We start from the raw sequence: 24,815 nt of genomic DNA, 5'->3' as shown, positions 1-24,815 counted from the left end.
AATGAATTACATGACTATTTATTATGCGAAAGGTGCAGCTCAGAATGACGAACATTCCTTTTTAGCATTCTTCAGCCGATTCTTTTGATTTGATTTAGTGTCATCACTCTCATCGGCTTCATTTCCAATCGGAGCAGGCATCTGTTTTTGCTTCCTGCCAGACAGCAGCGATACAGTATAGTATCGAGTATAGCAATTGGTGGAGATCAAAACAGAGCTAAAAGAAGAGTGAATATTGGAGTTGGTTGTGATCAGACACATGACTCCAAGTGAATGCTGATGTTTCTCCATATCTGCTGACATTTAACTAGCTAGCTGCTAAAATGTTGCCACCAAGTGGCCAAAAAAATCAGTTAATGCTTAGGGTAAGTAAAGGCTAGGGGATATTATGGGGATGGGAAGTCACGAACTGATACTAGGGTACCAAGTCTAAGCCAAATTTGTGAAAACATGACTACACTCGTTTTAATCCAGTACCATTGGTACCAAGGATGCTGTTCTTTCCAACCTGACAGGGCAAAAGACACTCCAGCGGTTGTATATGCTCAAGAAAAGTGATGAAAAATTTCGGATTGCGTTTAATATGAACAGACCTTATTTCAGGCATCGAACCCAAAATCTTTTAAAGAAACCCATTGACTTTGAGATGAGGGAACAGGGAGTGCTAAAAGGCTAACTCATTTCTGGGTTTTAGGACTCATTCCTGGACCACTCTGTGGGGGAGAAATGTGCTAATGCAACTGGCCCAGTTGGGAACCACTGTGTTAATGTACTGTAGGCTATTAATATGTGTTTCCTCACCCACAAAATCTCATGAACCCACATAGACTAATACTTTGCGTTTGAGGGGGATCATCAGGGATGAACAATACATTTATAATTACGTTTAATTTAAATGTTTTTTAGTAAAAGAGTTTAGTTGTTTGTTTCTCCATTGTATCAGATTTAGTGACAAGAATTGTGGAATTTCACTGGTAGCAACTACTTAATTTCTGATACCATGACATGCCTATAACGTGAACCTTCTAAATGCTTCTTACTATAAATCACATACATTTTCTTCTCTTGCCCAGTGAAGCCCATTTATCAGCTGTCTGCTGAGTATACTGATTAGAGACATCTTCCAGTTTCCACACCTGGCGTAAGAGTCCCAGCACATCCACCATTAAATGGCTTGGCCCCGTATCAACTCTCTGAGAGCATGTCAGGGCTGCATGAATACCGAGAGAGAGACAGAGGGAGAGAGATTCATAGGATTAAAACAAAACATCCCTGGCTGTCTGCGCTGAAAGGCTCTCTACTGTCATTCCTTTTTTTTTTTTTTTGACTTGCGTGCATTTTGTCTGTCTGTGCATTCCCTGAACAAACCTTCAGATTTCCACCAGTAAGACTGAACTGAAAGCACCGTCAGGGGATCACTCCACCTCTCCAAATCCACTGTGAGTAATAGACCCTCTTGGTCAGGTCATCTTGCTCACCCGCCACCCCACCCACAACCCTACCCGCTCCTTAATCTCCTCCTATCTCTCTCCAGGAATGCAGCCCCTTTATTTTGAAAAATACCTTGTCATGTAATACCCTTGAAAAGCCTCGCAGCACACTTCAAAAAAATTGGCATTCCGCTGCTGTGATTTACTGACTTGTGTGTTAAAACAAGGCAAGAAAGATAAAGATTTATGACATCTCTGAGAGATTTAAATAAATACGTCCTCTGCGAAAGTGATTTTCTTTGTGTTTTCCTGTGATGCATGCGCAAAAAAGGCAAACGTGTGTCAGGGTTTGCACTCAGCTGTCATATTTTCAACAGGCTCTCAGTATGTGGGGGCATTGCATCATGCTTTTTAGCCTCACTCTAACCTCATGTATGTTTCCATGTAAGGTATGATGGGAAGACGTTCTCTCTTGGTGTGGTTAGAGCCAGCCACATAAATCACTCCGCCGTTTATATTCCCTTTTTTTCACCCCTCCGGTTTTCTCTCCTTCTTTCACCAAAGTGTAATTTCTCTCCGGCCACGGAGAGCCACACGTCCACCACGACAGAAACGTGGCTTTTATAGGAGGCATGTCACAAATGTTCAGCGGATCCATTTTCTTTCCATTTTTTGCCTTAGAGAAACACATCAGGAACCTCTCAAGCTTTATGAGAAATACATTTTTATGTTCCACTTAATGTTTCCAGCATGTCATGTTATTGCCCGTATACCAGAGGCTGTGGGCTGCTGTGGATCATGCTAATCACGTATACTTTTACATTTCAGTCATTGAGCTTTGGTGCATATCCCGAGTGACTTATACTTATTAAAAAAGTACAAGTTCAGGATCTTGCCTGGGGGCCTCATAGCCAGACACGCTGGCTTTTTGCAGTGATTGAAACTGTGATCTTTCAGTTTCTGGTTGTAAGAGCTGAACTTTTGCTTGCAGATCTGAAAGAAATCACGGATTTTAAGCGCAGTGGAGGTCATTTCTGCTCCGTTCTTTCCTATTTTTATCCTTTTCCGTTCGACTCCGCTTTATTGCCATCAGCTGGATAAACTGTTCTCTAGCTGCAGTGTCGGCAGTAGCAGTGCTTAGACTAAAAACCACCATATATCAGCACTCTGGTTCCACTAGTCTCCCTGGTCAGCTCACTAGTAGCAGATTAATGTCCTGTTGAGGAGACACAGACTCCTGCCCGGGCCTCATTTACTCTGACAGAAGGCAGGTGTCAAGACGGGCTGTCCTAAAGGAACAGGAGGAGGCTGCTTTTCCTTTGGAAATGGACACGAGAGAAGGATGAGGAATGGAGTCACGACAAGTCACATGTTCTTGTGTGCATTGCTTTAAATGAGAAAACCCTGCCAATGGTGCAAAAGGTTTCCAAGAACATTAAATGACCTGTTAAGATGGGTTTTTCTTCAGTGCACTGAGATTACTATCACCTCCTTTGTCTTCGGCTTCACTCAGCATCTGTCTGTCATTATTTATTTACAGTCCCATTTAATAGACTTTAAAGTCACAGTGTGCCCTAAGGTACTGAGAGACTTGATGATGTTGTCCTTGAGTATTCATCATAACTCTAGTTTGTTTTGACAGGAAAATGATGTAGAAAAATTGCATGTATTTATTCATTAGTCTTGCTTTGTTTGATACTGTTATAGTGTGGGGTTCATACGGCCTTGGCGTCTTTTATTGCATGTGTGCTTTGCATTTGTTCCTGAGTGACAAAAAAGATGAAGGCTTGACTGTAATGTCCTCGTGGAATTACACAACAGCCTGTTAATATGGCATGTCAAATGCAGGGGCGCATACATATATAGATTATTTGACATTCTGGATATTTGCACCACAATATCTGATGTATTTTTTCATGGAGGTGCCTCACACTTTTCCAGCTATTCCTACTTCTATGTCTTCTTCTTCCACATTTACACCAGCATTGCAGTGTAGCATCAGCTTTTCAAAAAACCTTCAAGTATTCCACATCATTCATACATTGGTTCATACAACAGTTTTATTTAATGTTTAAAGCCAACATTGCTCTTCAGTATGCACTTGTATGGCATGTCAAGTGCAGGGGTGCATATATATTGCGATTATTTGACATTTTGGATATTTGCACCAGAATATCTGATTTATTTTTTAGGGCTGTACCCAAATATTCGGATATTCGAATATCCATTTCTATGGGTAGGTATTCGTTATGAAAATTTGGTATTAGATATACATATTTTTTTGGTGCTAAATGTAGTCTTTTTGTTGTTGGTACATGTAGGTTAAAAATAAAAATAAAAACTTTAAAATTGCATTGTTAAAAATGTGAAAATATAGTATAGCCTACTGAGCTTGTGCGCACGGCAGGCTTGAGCGCATCCGTCTGAGGCTGTGGATCAATGCCAAGTTTTACCACTTTATCACTATTCCCTCTAACTTGTAGCTGTTTTTTCATCATCTTTTGAATTTAATATGAATTATGGAACCGTTTTTGTCAACGTTTGTTTCCCCCATTTTGTACAATAAATTATTGTTTAAAGTTTCAACAAGTTTCTTTTGGAGTGCGTGACACAAGTGTGTTTTGAAAATGGCCGCGGACTGTCACCTGCTCAATGCATCAGTACCTTCGGATGCCATGACAGTAATAGCCAATAATGTCAAAATATCATTTAGAGACTGATTTAACAGTTCACTGCTGCCCGACTGGCAGGTCCATTTGCAGGTCCCGCAGGTTACGGGTCGACCCGCGCATCACTACTCAGCTCAGTCTATAAAGGCTGTACACAACAGTAAGGCTATAGACATTATATTCTATTCAGGCCGGCAGAACCAGCAGCGTATCGGCTCTACAGTGCACGGCACTGCTGATTAACCATTTTATTGCAGCACAGAGTGTCTGCCAGCAACCAATTACTTGCAGAGGCTTCCTACAACTTGTTTCAAAGGTTGTGATTTAATCAGAAGACAAATTAAACAGGATGACTAGCCAATGTGAAAATCAAAAGAAAGCATAGAATAATGTACTGAAGGAGACTGTTGTGCCATCACATTTTTTTGTGGTTTGAGAGCAAAGATCCGGTCGCCGCTGTGTAAAACTCCGCAATACAATTAGGTCTGGAAAAAGCCTGGAGTCCGCATTGCATTCTCTAGTCCATTGGTGTTATTCAACTTATCAATGACAGTTATGCTAATTGTTCTCATTTCCACTCTTTCAACTTTTCCTATTGCTTCATTTCATTCTTACACATTTAAGTCAGCATTGCAGTGTAGTGTCAGTTCGTCCAAAAACTCCTTTTATTTGTATCATTCAACTTTTCAATGACATTCATGCTAATTAAACCTATTCACACTTTTCCAGCTTTTCTTACTGCTTCATCTTCTTCTTAAACCTATGGCTGCAGCACTGAAAACTAACTAACTTGGGTCCTGGATCCAGGTTTTTAAAAATGGTGGTTGCCGGTGCTGCACTGGCTCATGTGTTCAACCAATCACTGTAGACTTACGTCTGAACCAGTCACCATATACCTACGTCACTCATGGTTCCACTTGTCCTGTTAGAGAAATAGGAGAGAAATAGGAGTTTAAAAAGTCCATCAAAATGGCGTTCTAAGAACTATGATTGTTCTTAGTTCTTGTGGTGCATACACAAAATTCAGAGGGTTCTTAGAGCTATGAAGTTTCTTATAGTGGTCAAACATGGCATTACCGCTTCATGGATGGTGAGGTAATGCCATTGGGCCCAGGAGGACTTTTCCCCATAGATTTAAATTGTGAAAGATGCGTGTTTTTTTTTTAGTGTCACAATTCCAGCAAAATGACTCATTTCACCATTGGGATTTGATCTATTTGGTCTGATAACATTTCAAAAATCTAGGAGAGACACAAGATCAAATATTTTTTGTCCCTATTCAAGTTAGCATAGTGCTAAATCAGAAGTTAGCCGCTTGGCTGCCATATGTCTGTAGTGGGCTTGCTCTAAAGGCCCCACAATGCGGAATTAACATAACCCCGCCCACAACATTTTATCCAGTTCTCCTTATGTATCCCATGGTGGCTTAATAACTTTTGTACAGGGATGAGAGCAGTAGTGATCTTCTCATCTAACTTTCATTAACATATTTTCCAAAATGTTGAACTATTCCTTTAAGATGAAATACATTCAATAATTGTTAAACTGTTTTTGTTTAACAAAAAAAAAGTACAAGTCCTTTTATTTATTGCTTTGTTCTGTGCTGAGTTCAGACTTTTTTTTTTCATCTCCCAGCAGTTTTTCTCCATTGCTGGCAGTTCACACACGCTCCAAACAACATCTCAGATAATTTGATAAGTTTCTTATGAAATGACATACCCACACAGACATTTTTTGCAGTGCAGCAGTGGCAGGAGAATGTCAGACCCGCTCCATATAGCGAGGGGCGGCGGGGCAGATAAACAAACCGTTTCTAACTTAAGCAGAGGACTGTGGCGTTTGAGACGGCTGCTTTTTCACCAAGAGGAATGTTCCCTTCCAGGGGGCTCCGAGTCGAAGTGCACTGCTGAGACTCCGGTATAGAGCTCATATGTGAAAGTGAAGAAAGCTTTTGTGTGTGTTTAAAAATGAAATGTCAGCGCAGTGAAAGGATCGGTGTGCCTCTCTTTCATGACTCCTAAGTCGTGCAGGTGTGCGTGTTTGTGTGTGTGTGTGTGTGCCCAACAGTGTTCGCTGAGATGTCACGGCAGGTCCAACATCACCATCAGTCATGCTGTTTTGAGAGGGAGCCAACTCTGTGGCCACTGTGTAGTGAGTGTGAGAGCTCTATCTCGCTGTGCACACAGCATGCAAGAAAACCTTCCCTTTTTTTTCTTTTTCCCAGTTTGGTTACGGGAAAAGGCAGCATTTTTTCTTTCCATATTTGGTCATATGGAGCACAGCCAGGGAGCAGTAGCCTTTTGATGCCGTACAAACATCCCTATTTTGTGTGGGATTTGTACTTTTTGGAATGCTTTTTCTCCAATTCTGCCTGATTGTGGGTGTAGCATCTGAAAGTGCACTTTTAAAAGGGACGCAAGCCTTTTAAAAGTTAAAGACTGGAGAGGAATTGTGCTGCTCTTTCACAAAGAAGCTGCCTTTTTACAGTATTATTTATGATTTGGGCAGCAAGAATCCAACTTCTAATGCAAATGTGCCTCTTAAAACCAACATTTAAAAGTAAGACAGTGTTTTATAACCCTTCTTTTTTGGCCAACTGCTACATCAACTCCTCTTGGGCAGTTATTTAATTTGGTGAATTGGATCAGCAGCTGACAAATAAGAATTTATCATCTCTTTTCAATGGTTAACTTTTAAGAGCTTCAAATAAGATTTTAAAACCTGCTGAAGCTGGATTTAGTTAAATCATTTCAGAAATGAGAATAAAGATGATGTTTTTGTAGATTAAATGCAGCATCTGCGTGCTAAAGCCTGCTGTCGAAAAGCACCACAGATGATGGATAAGGCATGTTGGGGTAATGTTTTTATTGCAATTTAAGTGTGACTTAGCTTCAGGCGTGAGGTTTAAAGACACATAAACACACCCTCAACCTGAAGGGGGACGCCGGCTGGTGAAGCACAGGTGTTTTCGGCTGTCGCTCTACAGAAGGGAAAGGTCATAATACCTTCAGATCTGATGCAGCCCAAAGTGTGATGAGCGGCATGAAACTCCCATCAATGTGTGGGACCGGGAGAGACAGTATTAAAAGAACAGTGAGTCATAGTCTAAATATATACAACAGATGACAGTGTGCGCAAAGTTTAGCGAGGTTATCTGGCTGACAGTGGAAAATAAAACACACAGTTGAAGAATGCTACATACAGAGTAATTTGTATAAATCAGAGTAACATACAAGTTTGAAATGTATGAAACTACAGCTTCCTTTCCAAAAGAGATTTGTCACTCTGAAAGATAATAGAAACACGTGTATTATCAAGAACATATCACCTTGTGCTGTTTGAGAAAGTAAGGCAGCGTCATGAGGGTTACAGCTGACTTACATAGTACTTAAAAGGATAATTACAGTTTTTACGGTCTTACGTTTTGTAGTTTCGGTCATCATTTTTATTGGCTGTGATATCTAATTACAAGGACCTAGGAACATGGAACCATCACTACAACAAAGTCTGGTAAGGCGAGAAACACAGGCGGTCTGACGATTGGTCTGGTTGTAAACATACCAAGAGAGTTGAGCCAGATTATCTAAACCATTTTATTTGGAGGCAAAACTGAAAGCACGGCCAATATGCTGCTAATAATCTCTTATTGCACAGGAACACTATGTGTGCACATCTATGGCAAGTACAGCGGGTCAAAGTTGATTCAAGGAGTTTAATTTTAAAGAGAGACTACATAGTTTTTGAAAGAAGTAAAACATTGTCTGCATTTAATTTGGTGAGTGCAATCCAAGGGGTTATTTTATCTCAGTGAAGCCAACGTGAAGGCGCCTTAAACCTGCATTCTTTCTAATGACCAGCTGGGGGCGACAAGTCTATGAGAAAGTAACCCTACTTCTCACTTGATTTATTACCTCAGTAAACATTTTCCTAATGAGTTTATGTTCTCGATCGCTAGTTTTTAATCTTTTTCAATAGAGCATAATGCTCATTTTGTGAATTATGATATATATTTCCTGAATTACCTTTGTTTAAAAAAAAATACTATTTTAGTTTCACATCTATGAAATGTCCCAAAATGTTCATTTCAAACGTGCTTTGTAACCAAATTCTTTGAACAGCACATGTTTATTATAGGCTCTCTTGTCTGGCTATGGATCGACAGGTCGGGTCAAGTTGAGGAACTAACTGGTCATATGTGCGGGTGGTGGCGCGCTGAATTGCATGTCACAGTGCCGGGGCAGGAACAGGTCTTGAAAGTAGGGGCCAGTTGCACAAAGCCCCTTAAGTTTGTTCCTTGAGTATAGCACTTGAGGCTTACATGAAATACCTCACATATAAATGACTTAAAAGATCCTGTTGCATATAACCACGAAGCAATCATTAATTGTAAAGGTGCTGGAACAGCGCAACTTTGGAAAGTTTAATGATCAAACACCAGACAGCCACGATCATAAACTGACTTCTAGTAAAAAAACATTAGAACAAAATGGACACTAGAGGCATCATCCATATATTTACGGCTCTACGGACACCAGTCTCTGTACGTAAGAGGAAACAAGGTGTAAGCGTGTCCATCGGGTTCTAGCGGTCGTGGAATCCTCTTCTCAGGATGCCTTAATTTTTCTCATTTATCTCCTTAGACTCAACCATGTTGCGGTTAAGATGTAGTCAGAGGTACTTTATGTTTTGTCCTGACTTTGGTTACTAAGGTTCTTGTGCAACAGTTTAACAAACTTTAAGCAACTCCTTAAGTTTAAGACCAAGATAAGGATAAAAACTTAAATCCTTAAGTAAGTAACATTTCAAGGAAACCTTAAGGAGAAGACGTAAGGATGTTTTGTGCAACCGATTTTGTTTTTCATGGAAGCCTCAACTCAGACTTTAAATAAAGTCTTAAATTAAGGTGCTTTGTGCAACCGGCCCTAGACTCATACAGGAATCTGGTCTATGGTGCAACCATAATCCACTAACAATGATGGCCAAAATTACAAAAATAAGGCACAAGTTATCCTTTAAAGGGGTCATCCCTATGTTTCACGGGTTCTATGTTTCCCGGGTTCTATGTTCCCCGCTTACCACCCAAAAAAGTTCTATGTTTCCCGGGTAAGCGGGGAACATAGAACCTTTTTTTTTTTACTAAGCAGGAAACATAGAACCCTTTTTGGTTGAGCGAGGAACATGGAACTCCGGAAACATAGAACCTTTTTTGGGTAAGCAGGGAACATAGAACCTTTTTTGCAGGGTTAAGTGGGGAACATAGACCCCGGGAAACATAGATACGCTCCCGCGAACAGTTTCTCACTAGTTTGAATCAAAATCCGTTGAAAGCTGATCTGATGCAGATTAGCTTACTTTTTGAGTGTTAAACTAAAATATTAACTTACAAAGCATGTATTTTTTCCTCTGCTTTTACTTTGATTGTTGCTTCTTGAGTCATGAATTAATGAATTCAGTGATTGTTTAATCCCAGCAGTGCTTTGCGTAGCCTACTGTAAAATATAATACATCCAAGGTATTCCATTGAGATTTTCTTGGCTGTGTGTGTGAAGAGATAAACTCAGTCAGTCTGTCTCAGTGTGTATGATTCACAGGGCACAGAGAGGTGTTACGGAATGTGAACCATTGTCTGGGAATGCAGAGTCTCCTTTTTCTCCACTAAATGGAAACTTTACATCTTTAACCTTCAGGTCTTTTCCCTACACCGATGGGAAATTTCCCCTCGCTGGTTTGTCTTCTAACCGAGCGCTGAAGTCAGCACAGAGATTTCAATTTGAGGGAGGATTGTGTCTGATCGGCACATTTGAAGTCACAAAATGACAATGCATCTGAGGCATTCGGCCCATTTCTTGCCCCAACCCTCAAAACCATCAGCACGTTATTCCGCCGCATTTCACTTGCCACAGTGGCATTAGCTTCTCAGGTTTGCCTATGAATACCGTCTGCTCATGCTCAGTGAAATTTTTCCTCATTCGAGCCGAAGCCACACTTTCAAAAATTTGTTTTGGAGGAGATAGAGTGTGAGTGGAAAGCAGATGGTATTGAGATTGAGCTGAGGTCTGATGCAGTTGGCCACCTCATATGTTGCCTAGAATATATAGTCGCAGCTGAAGACCTCAGCTTTGACAACAGAAGCTATTGTGGTTGATATGCACGCTGTGGCATGAAATGCAGACGGAGACAAATACAGAATGAAACTTGGCTGCTTGGACATAAGTAAATCCTTAAAAATTAAACCAATTACTAAACTTAATTCATAGCCAACCCTGAGTCTCTTCATATTGTAGCTGAACACATAGTCTGCAGCTGTTGGCTAAGCTGCTGCATCGCCGTCCAAGAGGAGATAGAGACAGTGAGAAAAGGGTGAGAGTAAAAGAAAAGAAAACTGCACGGGCAAAGACAGAACAGGCGACCGATAATGGATTTCTGAGGCTGATATTAATATTTGAGGGATTTAAAAAAAAAAAAACATTAACAATAAATCTGCCCATTTAATTTTTTACACATACTGTAATACAGACACATTATTGTTAAGAATATGTACTAAGGTAACAAAACTTTAACAGCTAATTTAACAGTTAACTAGAAGTTGAATTAGTATAAAATATTATCGGCAACAACTATAAACAACATAATGAATTTGTGATATAAAAAATAAAAACATAGCCAGTAAAACTGTAACATAATAAATCTTAAATAAATATGGTCTTTAAATTACTGTCCACAAATCTTTTGTATTTCTGTATAACAACTTTTTTTTACCTACAGACTAGAGCTGTCACTTTACTACATTAGAAGTCAGACTAACACACAGTAATTTGTTCAAATTAATTTAAATACCACCCATGTAGCCTAAACATAAATTAAGGGTGCGTTCATAAATTGGCACTCAGAGTGAGTATTTCCAAATGCACCCTAAGTTGTTTAAGTTCATTCTCCTGGGCTCAGCTGCCTCATTTGAGTGTCACGCTAACGCAACATGCTAACATGTTGCATACTTGAGCTGTCACTTTTTTACGACACAAGTTACAAGTAACACGCAATGATTTGTTCAAATTAATTCAAATACCACTCGCATACCCCAAACCTAAATTAAATTGTTTCCGTTCATCCGCCTGGCCTTGGCTGCCTCGCTGATGTGTCAAGTTAACATACCACTCTAACATGGTACATATTTGAGCTATCACTTTTTTTGTTTCACATTTCAACTAAATATAGTAATTACATAGTAATACCACTAACGTTATACCACTATACTGGAGCTGTCACTTTTTTATGTCACAAATTAGAACTAACACATATTTTCAAATTAATTTAAATACCATCCGTGTAGCCTTAACCTAAACAATGTTGCTTGCATGTATTAATGCGGCTTCGGCTGCCTCACTTGACTTATAAGCTAAAGTAAAAAGCTAACAGACTTGTTTTTACGACACAAATTAGAAGTAATTCACAGTAATAAGTTCGGATTAATTCAAATACCACCCACGTAGCCTTAACCTAAATTAAATTGTTTCTGTTCATTTGCCTGGCCTCTGCTGCCTCACTTGTGTGTCAGGCTAATATAACACGCTAACATGGAGCAGATTAGAGCTATCACTCTTCATGTCACGAATCAGAACTAACACATAGTAATTTGTTCAAATTAATTTAAATACTACCATGTAGCCTAAACCTGAACTACGTTGCTTTTGTTCGTTCACTTGAATGACAAGTTAAGGTAACACGCTGTTACGGTAAGCTAACGTAACTGCACGGTAGCAGCCTTTTACAACATCAGCCCCATCTTTATCCATGATTTTTTTTCATCTTTTGTGTCGAATCCAAAATACTTCCTAATGTTACTTCCAAGGTGTTTAATGTTATCCGCTCAGTCTTGCTTTTGCATTACCAAAAAGAGAAACAGTAGCTTAGTTTAGTGCAGTGGGTCAGAGGGGCAAACTTCGTGCTGGATTATGGCCTGTTGTGCATACACTGTGTGCAGTTAAGCAGTCATTACAGATTGAATATTTAATCATTTATAAGGTATGAGATTGTAGATAAGAAGTGACAGTGCTATTATATACCAGTACATGGTATCAGCCGGTAATAGCAGCTTGCCAATGTATCGGTCAGGCTCTGAAATGCAAGCAGAGAGGGAGACTCTAGATGACAGATGAAACCAAGAGAGAGATGAGCGGAGATGGAAAGAAAGAGAGAAATTCTTGGCCTCGGTGCACCAAAGACTTCCAGTGAATTTATGAATGCTCATCCACAGCCGCTCTGCATCCTGGGACTGTAAACGTGTTAATGCTGCCGAGGCCTGGATGTGTGAGAGGAGACACATAGCGCAGGGAACCACAACCACAAGGCCAGCTTTCCAAACACAGCACTGTAGGTGGTGATGGATTTCACACATGTACACACATTTACTGTACCATAAACACACACATACTGTATTTGCAGTGGCCATATGTATTTTCAGTATTACACATGTAAAAACATACACTTACATTCTCACACTCATTTAGTGTGGACACAATAAAAAGCATGCAATCATTCATATGCACTTCCTCTTCACACTTTCCAAGCACACATTTACATAAATACACACAAAACACATTCATAAATGTAAATGCTGTGGGTTAAATACTGTTTATCAGGATGCACACACCCTCTCACACAGGCTGAACATATTTTAACCGCCCTGTCAGACTAATCTCAGGAGACTCCTTACCCCTGCAGAAAACGTTAGGTTTACCCAACTCAAACTGTCCCCAGAGCCTCAGCCAAAACAGCTGTTAGTGTGCACTACCTACAGGCATGCAGTATCTCTCTCTCTTTATTTCTCTCTTCCTCCCTGTTTTACTGCACAAGCTTTATCTGTGTGATAAAACAATCATAAAGTGATCATTCTTACTTTGCCAAAACACTTACCAATATATTTTAGCCTAGACCGAACCAATAGACCTCTGCCTTTCTCCTTTAAGCCTAAGTGAGTTCATATGCTGTCAAGTGAGCATCCAATACCCCTATAAAGGGAGAATTTACAGTAGGTTGTCTTATAGTTACATGCAAATGGAGGAGCGTGTCAGTGTTAGTGGTTAAATTCCCAAAGTGTCCGTTAACTCCTACGTACTCACACTTGAAAAGACTCTCTCAGTATGTGTTCTTTAATGATGTGCTTAGTGCAATACTATACCTTTCAGTGGGAGAGAGTATGTGCAGCATGGCTGTTCTCTGATGAAACAAACTGACCCCAACATTAAAGGAACGTTTTTGACCACTGGTAGTGCAATGGCAGGATTCAATATATATATTTTTTTTTTCACTTTTTTTCCACAAATTACTTGCCCAAAGTCAAGTTTTACTTGCCCCAGTACAAATTGTTTTAATTATCAGAGGTTATCAAATAACAACAAAGACTAAATTTTAAGAGATACTTTGCCCATTTTCAAGGTTTTCGGATTTGTTTCATAAATGTGTAGATGAACTATGGTTAACTTCCTTCCATCTTGCTAGCGCACAGCTCTTCCCAATATCACCCCCCTGCAAAGCGGGAAAACCCAGTGTTGCCAACTTAGCGACTTTGTCGCTATATTTAGCGACTTTTCCGACCCCTCTAGTGACTCTTTTTCAAAAAAGCGACCTGGTTTACAGTCAGGGCGGGATGTAAATGTAAAATTTTCTTTGTCTAATATAAATCACTGAAAGACGGTTCATTTGTAGTTCTAAACATATTCAGGGTGTTTTTTTACTCAGTTTTTGTCTCTCACATGATGTTATTCCTCTCTCCTACAGCAGCCATTACAATTACATGCATACGGACAATTATGTAAATTAGATGATGACGTCATTTAGCGACTTTTAGGACAGCCAATAGCTAGTTTTCTTATTGAGGAGTTGGCAACAGTGGGAAAGCCACTGTTTTCGACGTGCACATGCAAGAGTTCCACAGCCACCGTTTTAGATGTGCGCATGTGCAAGCTCGAGAGGGCGGGGTGTCTGTCAATCATTTTTTTTATGTGCCAATCAGAGGCTCACAATCCCCTCTCAGTCAAAAACGTAAAAGTTTTTAATTCAGCTAATCACTTTACAGTGATTGGAGTAGTCAGCATTTAATATAGCTAGTTACGGTCTGCATATCAACTCCCATTATGATGGAATATAGTAAATTTAATCACTGCTCATTTTAGAAGTACCACCACAAGAACATGTGTTCTTTGTTTGAATTATTGCACAATTAATGAACAGTGAATCATAGTTGTTTGTTTCTGGCTACCAGCATTAGCTAGCACGCTAGCACTAGCATGCCCGATAGGTAGTGCAGCTAGCACGCTAGCTAACTCAGCTGGAAATAGTGGAAATAGACAACTTTTCAGCTAGCTTACACCGGCAGCCAGAAACAAGTATCTATGATCCATTGTCCGTTTGACAATAAACAAAGAACAAGTTTCCTTGGAGTGGTCCTCCTAAAATAAACTGTGGTGAAAGTTGCTATATTCGCTATCCATGATTAAGCAGACAGTGTTAGCTAGTGAGCTAGTCTTAAACGGTGGCTCTGGCTCTGCAGGGGGCTGTTTCTCGATCTCGTTGCTCATCTCTCAGCTCAAATCTGTCAGGTGATGCATTTTGATTTAAGCTAGCTCTGGGGCTGTTGCTTGAACTACACACACAGTGTGGGCCTTGTTCTGAAGTTACTCAGTTGGGCATGAAGCCCAAAAAGCTCTGCTTCTGCAGTATGAAATTACCTGGATCTTGTGCATCGTGAGGCCCTTGAGCAAGTGCACAAAAGACTTTCAGCAGCCAAGCGGCTTATTTAATCATGTGGCTCTTCTAGCTTTTCAAATGTAAACAGACCAAATGGACCAAATCCCAACAGTGAAATGAGTCATTTTGCAAGGGTGGTGATGCTCAAAAAATTATATCTACTGATTTACACGTCTCTTTCACAATGTTAGTTTATGGGAAAATGTCTTTATGGTCACCATGGTATTATGAGACAAACCCGGACATTGTAATTCCACATTTGGCCACTATATGTAATAGACTTTAAAGCCTGGCGCTCTTCCTGGGGGCTTGGAACTACAGATTGTACATCCACATGTCCATATGGCCACCACCATGGACACAAAGAGTATAGAAGCTGGCTGCCGTTTGGGTTTTGGACAAGCAACTCGCATTACGTCACCCATGAACGGGAGCAGTTATTGGTCTGATTCGGCGCAGTGCATTTTGGTAGTTGTAGGTTTTCTTTTGTTTGAGCAAAAGCTAATGCTACAGCCATTGTCTTGTGTTTTCTCTGGTCAAGTAGCACCAATTTCAATAGTATTTGCATTTTTATACTGCATAGATAACCTCGTTGCATGAGAAGACCATCTTTCCAGCAGTGGTCTACTTTTTTAATAGCCAAAATAAAAAGGCCTACCTTGCTCTCAAACCTGTGGCAAACTGCGCAATACAAAGTTTGAGTTTTGCCCACGTCCTCTAACGCCACCCAGCAAAACACATGTTTCCAGGACAACTTAAATGCTTACTTGAGTTTCAGCTCATAAACTTTGTCTGTACCCGCCGCCATTTTCTCACTCCTTAGATACTTGCATCATCACCTCTGAAAAAATAAATTAGTTTAATTCTTTTTTTACCAATTGCTAGATTTACTAGCCTGACGTGACATTTTACTTGCCCTGGGCAATTGGGTAATCCTTACTGGTGAGCTCAGTAATATAGCAGCAAAATCCAGGTAAGAAAAAGGCTAGCTAATGTGAATGCAAACAATGCAAAAAAAAATGGAAATGTTTTATGAGGCAGGAAATGCAAGAAACACCGAATGTGAACTAACTTTGTGACTTTGTTTCCAAGAAAACTCAACAGAGCACCTTGAAGCTTTTAGCAGAGAAAGAGAGAGGTTGTGTGACAGTCATTGCTGTTGTAAAAGAGGTGACTCACATGTATCAAGCAAGTCTGGCAGACCAGTGACAGTATTTGAAGAGGGGCTGTCACAATAAAAGCCTCAAATTTGTTAGAACCAGTAGACAATTGTATTTTCGTCAACTTTTGACTAGAAGCCCTAACTTTTAGTCTGGCTGACTAAATATTGATAAGTGAAGACAGCTGATGTCAAAATACTGGAATCCTGCTGCTCTCTTTTCACAGTTAAGGGGCCATATCTTCCACTATATGCCACCATCTATAGTGCATTCATTATTATCCCAATAATATTTGACATTATTTATTTTTACATAATTGCATATCAGTTTACAGTAGTCAGAGCATATTTCATCATTACATTTGAATCATTTGTGTCATGTAGTCTCCATGGTAGTTCATATTATTTCAAAAAAACGTAATGGCATGTGGCTGGTGAAAGAGTAGAGGTTCATGAGTTTCTAACATACCAACCACAAGCAGGTGAGCAAAATATTTTCTTCCACTGAAGCAAAGGCTAGAAAGGCCAGGCTTTGTGCCAGTGTTACCTCCATATTCCAGATTACTGGAATACCTCTCCTCACCTGGACACCTGCACAGCTGTGACTCCATAGCTGCTAGTCAGACATATAACTCCTCCTCTCAACTCAGGCCGAGTAATAAGGCATCATACATTTTTTTAGGGTATATGGACAAATATGGTAACTGCAGACTGTGATTTGTGTTGACATGGTTATATGGCATTTAGATCAAAATCAAAAAGTATATAAACCAGAATTTCAGTTTCCTATACTTCTGTTTATAACCAAATAAGTGGAAAACTAATGACATTCCTGTCAGCCTTAGCTGCACTTTTTTAGTCCTAATATATTCTACAGGCATGATGTTTTTTTTTTTGTCAACCCACGCGGAAGTTCGCCTCACCCTGCATGGTTCCCTTGACGAAAAGCTAATAGGATTTCCGTGGCATTTTGGATTATTGCAGAAAATAAGCTCTGCAGCGAGCAAACATCTTTTATACTTACATGTTGTGTTCAGTAAAATCATCTCCACAAATGAACACCACTTTTATGATTTTTACATGTAATTCAATTGCCAGCCTTTAAAAGGCAATGAACCAAGTACACTGTGTTGCATGACTTCAGCTTCACTCCCAAAACGAGGCTGTAGCTGTGTTTGACCTGATGACGTTCTGTGCTCTGAGTTAGCCACTTGTTGGCAATCGCCATTTTTAAGACACGTAAAAGCTTCAAAATTCACTAGTGAGGTATTTACTGACAAATTTATGTTGTAGAACAAAATGTTACAATCTTTTAAGCTTGTGTTCAACAGACCTTTTTTCAGACATTTAGCCAAAAACCCATTCAAAAAAACATTAACTTTGATACGTTTTAGGTCTCTTTCCTGCAGCACACTATCAGCAAATGTTAGCATGCTAACATGATTAAGTAAGATGGTAGATATGGTAAACATTATGTCTGCCAAATATTAGTATGTTAGCGTTGTTATTGCGAACATGTTAGCATTGTTGCTGCGAGCACGTTAGCTTGATGAGATGAGCATTAGCTTACAGGCAAAGCTTCACAGAAGTGCTAGCATGGCTCTTAGACTTGCACTATGTCTCAAGTCACATATTTCTGTACTTGGACTTACTATTTTGAGTGCAGTTTTCAAACTGAGGAGTATGGCAAAATGCTGTGTACCGTTAGTACCAGGATGGTGCATTTACAACAATCAAAAAGTTAGGTGCGTAAAATTGGACATTTTTCACCCTCAATGGGGGGGCCTCTATGTTGCCTATGTTACACAGGGGGCAGGACCGCAAACATATGTCCGCTGACATCCGCTGTACACACCAAAACATTGTACAAATACATGGCCATTTTTCCACTATCCCTATACTGTTGTCATAAGCCAACATTTTGTTAATTGGGTTTATTCTATAATAAATTGGTACTGCAAACGATTACACAAATGCTAACGTTAGCTTGCTAGCTAGCTAACAGCAACATTTTATATTCAGGCATCGACATTACAATGTTGGGGCATAAGTTGCACTGTTGTAAGTTACATGTGGTGTTAGTGCATGTTAAATTGTTGTCTTCACTGTAAAAGATTTAAGTATCAGATTTATGGTCAGACGCTTGACAAGTTGTAATTATTCGCAAAATATGGCAGCTCTCATTAACTCAGTAGATCAGCTGGTAGCCTAATAGAGCTAGCTGGCATCAGCCACGGACATTCATAACGTTCTGTGAATGCATAATTATTTTAAATGCAATAAATAAATATAGAAGAAGAAACGTGAGCAAATTTTGGCAAGTGACAATCGTTCGTCAAAAGTTGGCAATAATGCTCTGCCCAGTTGCAATTCGCCAACGGAGGAAGAAAAGCTGTCAGAATTCGGGACTGTCATTTCCGGTAGGTGCGCAATAGCCATGTTTGATTAGATTGATACACTTGGTGCCTCTCAGAGTCAGGAAGGATTCTTGAACAGCAGAATTTCAAGAAGGCTACGTCATCGAATCCAGCTGAAGGACTGTTCCCTTTCCACATATCCTTCGAATTCTACCGGGGCAGAGTCCTTCCTTTAGAGAATTTTCAGTGACACACACCTGGGCACTTGCTAGCCTGTTCCAGTGTGTTTACCATATGCTAGGAAGGAGTCTTGCAAAGGCTCTGTAGGACCCGACTTGGAAGGACCTGTCCTACAAAGGAAGCATCCTTGACTTTGAAAAGCACTGTTGTTTAACATGTGCACGCTATGCAAGTAAGTACATGGTGTACACAGTGTACTTCATGTGAGCTTACTCACAGAGGAATCCAGTGTGAGACACAGCATTGTTCTGTTTACATTTGTCAACAATCAGCTCACTTGTCGGATGATGTTGTTAGTCAGTTAAGGATTCATGTAAAATCTTTGTTTTTATTATAAAGGCGTTATGTTCCAACACGTTTGAATCGGGTATGAAGCAAGTTGTTTTTTCACTGTCATGAAGGTCCCATTTTCTAAAGCCTAAAACTGTATGTGACTGGTGACTAAGCCTCGTAACCACCAGCTGCAACAAGTCACCATTGTTCCTTTATGTGCCAACCGCACAGCTGGCAAGCACATAGCTCGCGCCAAGCTAGTTTTTACTTGTTTATCTTCACATTAATTCTCTTTATTCAACAACCAAAACAATCACTGCACACAAAAAAAGAGCCAAAAGGAGGAGTAGTCTGCAACTGGCATGTGAATGAGTAATTTGGAGGCTCTTTCAAGTCCCCTCTGCTAAAATCAGAGGTTAAATAGGAGCATTCCTCGCATAGCTCCATAGCCATAATGTGGAGATTAATGTGTTTGTCTAAAGGTTGTGAGGGGATAGTTGCTCTGAGTATCATACTAACAAATCTGACCAAAAAGCTGCAGTCTTCTCTTCTCACAGAACGCTAAGCCAGCGCTAGGAACGTTTCTCAAAGCCAAAAATAGATGTGCTTCTGGCCCATACTTATTCTTCAGTCTAACGCCCAGACTGTTGCATGATCTACTTTGTGTCTCATTTGGCCAATAGGGGCCCATTGTTTTGGTGCTTTTACTCAAGACTCCGTGAGAAGATAGAGAGGCATTATAACGTGGTGTAATCCCAGTGGCTGTCAGGATAATATCAACTTGGCTTTTAAGGCTTTTTAAGAGGCTGGCACTTAGAGACTGGGTTCTGTGCCAGGGTCTGGCAGTCTCGACAGGTAGTAATTTGACTGGTAAATGTGTCATTATAGCCATTGTAGAAGGTTTGGGCAGACAGGGGAATAGAAAGAGGGGGAGGAGGAAAGAAAGGAGAGCCACAGAAAAAGAAGGGAGGGCCGGATGGATGGATGGATGCGGGTTTTTGAGATAAAAGGTGGAATAAATGGGCAGACGCAGTGAAGGAAGGAAGATGTGTTACACTGGACAGGCGAAGACAAGCTGAACTTGTCTGTCAAAGTCTGACAATGTCACAAACTTGAGACTGCAGGTTGCTCAACTTTATGGAATGCTGTCTTTCTCTCGTCCTGCCTCTGTGTTAGCTTTTGCGAAGTGTGGGTGGTCCCTTCAGTGATATACACAACGGTTACATTTCTACGTCTTACTGAGGGCCTTGTCTGCAAGCCACAGGCTTCCTCTTCTGCCCTGCGCCTGGTGTTTCTCCCATGCGGAGACGAGACAATGTGACCGTGCTGCGTTCAGCCTCACATTCATCCATCAGTCCTTTTCATACATCATATATCAGCTTGAAAAATATAATTATCTCAGGTTTATTATTCATGCGAAATCCTGTGTATATGGTCCACTTTGTGATCATTTTGTTGACAAACCTACTTTGATTCTAATTTATCTCATAAATGGCATGTCTTTAAATGATCTATAACTCATTTTTGTACAAAACTGAGCACCAAATGAAAGCGTAGTCTTCTCAGCTGCATAAATCACGCATTATTTGCAACAATAACTCCAAATTTATACGCTGCCGTGCCTGCGTTACTAATAACTTTGTCTCCCTTGGCGTCGCCGGTTCTAGGAAGTATGTGATTAGACTGGTGATGTTTGGAGGCCTTGTCGGTTTTAGTTATTGCTCTCATTTCATCTTAATTACGGTTGCATGAATAGCCCCACATCCAAGTGCCAATTGCCCCCCACCCCCGTTTCACAAATGATACTAAGAGTGCATCTAAACAATCTAAACATAGAGTGAATTTTTGCGGTATTTAAAGTATCTGTCTCCCCTCCAAGTCACAGAGGCTTTTACAGTGTAATAGCGGGGAGTCGAGGCTGTGTTTACTGTACAGGCTCACAGGGGGGAGGAGACTGGCTGAGAAGATGCAGTGGGGAGCGTGAGGGTTAGGAGGATCCCTCAGAGTCGTGGTTTCTTTCAGCATTTCTCTCCTGTCCATGTCTTTTCCTGTCCATGCGTACAGTACATCTGCTCATTAGTATGGGTGTAAATGCATGCACACAAACCTTGTAATGTTGCACCTACATGCTTGTGTGCATGCATACTCATATACAGATGTCCATGTATAAATGGGGGCCCGTTTTGACCCCCTTCTGTACGCGGCCGCAGATGAAAGACAAAGCTTCTAACACACGGGAAGCGGGACTCAAGAGCCAAGCTCTGACATGTAGGTACACAACACAGGAAAAGTTAGCGGCGGAGATAGGGAGAGAAGGAGAGACAGGACGGAGGAGGGAGGGAGGGAAGGGGGTGTAAGGCTGAGGGAAAAAAGGAAGGAGGTCACAGAGGGATGGAGGGAGGGACAACTAGCAGGGAGGGGAAGAGAACAGGCATTTGCCTTTCCTTGTCAGCTGAGGCCGGACTGTGGGAGACTGTTACTAGACGTTGTTGCATTGTATCTGTGCTTGGAGAGAGCATTGTGAAAAGCTGGTATGGTGTGAAGGAAAAGACACTGTTTGAAGGCTAATTCAAGGTATGACAGTCAAAGTTTTTCCCTTTGTTTCTTCAAAATCGTCCTGCTGCACTTTAAAGCATCTTATTTTCTGCCACTTTCCGACTCGTGTTGTATCACCACAGAGGATAAAGTGTTTAAACATGACTTTATTCGGCGCTGGCTTTTTATACCGTGAGCTGTCATGCACCTTTGTCTTTTTCCCTCAAGTGCTTAGCTAGCGTGTGTTTACTCTGCTCCGGTGTAAAGGAGATGTTGCCGGTGGTTTAGCCTGGATCATAGATGTATAATGGGAAGCTCAGCAGCTCCTGGGTGGTCTGGGTCCTCACTGCATAGCCAGTCACATACCCTAGCGGGGGTATTTTTAGTGAGAGTTGCTCTTAACTGATTGAGTTAACATCCTGTGTTGGCTTCTCCCTCCTCTCTCTTTGTATGTCCGCTCTTCTTTCTTTCATTTTCTGCCTCTGTTCTCTGTTTCAAAGTACATGGGTATAGATCTCAGTCAGGCAAGGTTAAGGTTTTTATACGCAAAGGCAGGGCTACACGCTTCTGGTCAGTACTGTGTGTAGAAGGATGGATTGTACTTGAAGTTGTAATCCTCAATCTAATAGAGGTTAAATATGAAAGCAAACTCCCAGAAGAGCTACTCAGCTATTCTTGTTCCTTGCAAAAATGAAATAGGATGAAACACTGATGAAAACATCCCCAAAATCCCCAATATCTGTTGGCTAACCCTGTTGTTTCCTGTGGCTGCTTCACAATAAAACCCACCCCCATGTTATATGCTTTTATTGTGAAGCAGCTGTAACAGGATGTTCTATTTGCATGAGCAGGAACATACTACAGGATTACATGCAGCCTTGTTTCTTGTGAATCCCTTGTGTGTGTAAAAGCAATTCAAATCCAGTAGGGGACCGTTTGTTATTTATTATAGGGGAGGGGGTGGCACAAAATGGGAGGGGCATGTCAAACTAATATTTTTTTAAGCGAGGGACTTGTGTTTGCTGTTTTGGGCTTAGAGAAAGGACATACAACTTCAAAAGGTTGTATTTTATGTTAATTTTAAGTACCTTCTGAACCCCTAAATGCGCCGGCAGGTTTAAAAGGCATGTTTTCTATAAAAATGACACCTTTTATTAAAGCCAGACACTGTACAGACAGATATTATCATCAGATTTTTGCATTACTGACAGTCCTTGAAGCATCATGTGCCACAAACATAGTGATATTTCATCAAAATCCCTTCATTCTAAAAGTTTCATTCAAATTTTCACAAAAATAAACCATTTGTGCTTAACCAGATCCTTTGAAGACATTAAATTCTGCACTCTGCATGCATGACAATACTACAAGGCTTTTTTCAACTTTTGTTTTCAGCTGTTTGTTTTGGTGATAAGTCTCTCAGAGACAGAGGGAGAGAATGCTTTATGGTGGAGGAAGGGCTATGCCTTTTTCCCCAGATACGCAGGGAAGCTCAAGGATATATATTTGTAGCTCCAGGAAGGGGCAACATTAAAAAAAAAGCCACTCCACTCCTTCGATAAACAGCGAACAGTCCCTAGCAAAAATTGATTTCATTAAAATCTTAAAATACAGTATTATGATCAGAAAACTAAGACTTTGTTTGACGAGTCTATTTCTGGCCTCTCAGGACCTTAATGAATGTGTTTCCTTTTTTCTTTCCTACCTGCCTTCCTGAAATCAACTAAATGAACCTGTCTGTGTTTGATGATGTCATCCCTCAGGGCACAATCATGGAGGAAATGGACTTTGAGCAGCGCCGGGAGCTGAGGAGGCAGAAGCGCGAGGAGATGCGCCTGGAGGCCCAACGGTAAGACCCATTTGGTTGTCTGTCATTCACGTCAGCAGATTAGCACTCCAGGATTTTCCGACTAATTCTTTTTCAAAGCGGAGAGTGTTTAAAAAGTCAGTCCTCCAAGATGGATTCATTTGTAGCCACAGAGCTGTCACTGAACATCTTACTAGTTAGGTTTGTGTGAAGTTGAGGGAGCAGCCTGTGTTGTGTAATGAGGCTTGGGTTGTCAATGCATAGCGCACCTCCTCTGATGTTCATGCCAAGTTGGAGCGGGAGGGAGCAGCTTTAATGGCTCAGACCCTCCTCTAGGTCTTTAAAAAACATCGCTCAGCAAATATTGGCTTCCCCAACCGGGGCTGGGAGAAAAAAAAAGGTTGATAAGAAATCTGATAAGCAATGAGATGACCTTTAAGGGGGAATGTTCAATCACGCCCTCCCTCCCGCTTTCCAATTTTCTCTCCCAGATACCACGGCCTTGTGAACTCTTTTGATTCAATGGAAGGAATTGATTAAGCTAAAGTTCATTTCAACAAATTGATTGAGCGGTAACACCCGCCAAGTGCAGTCATCAAAACTAGTAAAAAAAGAGGGTTTTATTGTGAGAAGTTGATACATAGTGTGCCAGGGAGGCATTTTATAGAGCCTTTTCACAAAAGTCTCTTCATGTGTGCCGCAGCCTTTCCAATTAAGGATGAGGTTGATGTGGATGCAGATACTGGCCAAGGTCGCTCGCCTGTTTGATGTATCTGTTAGAAGAGTTTTATTAGAACCAGTAACTCCATCACTGATGGAAAACAAGCTGACAGAGGTCTGACCACTGCTGAACGCATGGATGTTTCTCTCTGATAATTTTTCTATGACACAAAGGATATGTGAGAAACATTTGCCTCAGTAATGAACAAGGCCCTTTGCTCAAGATAAAATAGCATCTCTTGTATAAAGGAAAGTCTGCAAAACAGTGCACACGATCCACAATGGCGAGGGAGATATACTGGGTAATAAAATTCAGGGTTAAGTCATTCATCCAGACTTTGAAAATAAAGTGTCTGCCAGCTTGTGTATGCTGTATGGATGGTGCCAAGTTTATTTCCACAGGGGTATTCCATGCAGACCAACAAGGATCCCTTAGCCTTGTGCTTATTTATTTTTGGTAGTGAATAAAGCCCAACCGATACATCTACATGGCCAATATATTGCTCAATAGCTTATCAGAGATTTATGGTATCAGCAGATATATATCAGCTGATAAGAAATTACAGTACAGAAATGTCAAACATACTGTATGTATGTGGTAGCTTAAGAACAGTGCATAGTAGCACATATCTTGATCACAGTTTTTTTAAACTATCTGTTCATCCAACTAAATTATCTATATCTGTATCCTTACTCGGAATGGACGTTGGAAGTTGTTAATTAAACCTGAAGTTCATGGGTTGATTAGAAGTTGCAATTTTTATTATTCATTTAAAAACTATTGACAGAACAATGTCAGAAGAAACTGACGTTGTTCAGAGTAAGAAACTGAACACGGCTACCTGAATGAGGGTTTTCCTTGAGTACAAGTTGACACAT

The 24,815-nt window shown here is 40.6% G+C and overlaps 1 protein-coding gene across 6 annotated transcripts in view; it reads left to right on the top strand.

Moving 5' to 3' along the window:
* Nucleotides 1-24,815, top strand: part of cald1a (caldesmon 1a) — a 90,230-nt gene that overhangs the window by 15,139 nt on the left and 50,276 nt on the right. For 5 of the 6 annotated variants that reach the window (XR_007448333.1, XM_049566135.1, XM_049566132.1 and 2 more), the window contains exon 2: nt 23,173-23,258. Coding sequence is in view for 5 of the 6 variants with exons in the window: in XM_049566135.1 (XP_049422092.1) it covers nt 23,182-23,258 (77 nt within the window). In the remaining variant the exon portion in view is untranslated. Of the gene's footprint in view, nt 1-21,296; nt 21,449-23,172; nt 23,259-24,815 lie in introns of those variants that run through there. The other variant, XM_049566133.1, reaches the window with a different exon arrangement.

Source organism: Epinephelus fuscoguttatus, linkage group LG22, assembly GCF_011397635.1.
Source record: "Epinephelus fuscoguttatus linkage group LG22, E.fuscoguttatus.final_Chr_v1".
NCBI classification, from domain to species: Eukaryota; Metazoa; Chordata; class Actinopteri; order Perciformes; family Serranidae; genus Epinephelus; species Epinephelus fuscoguttatus.
This window is presented reverse-complemented; position numbering and strand designations above follow the sequence as displayed.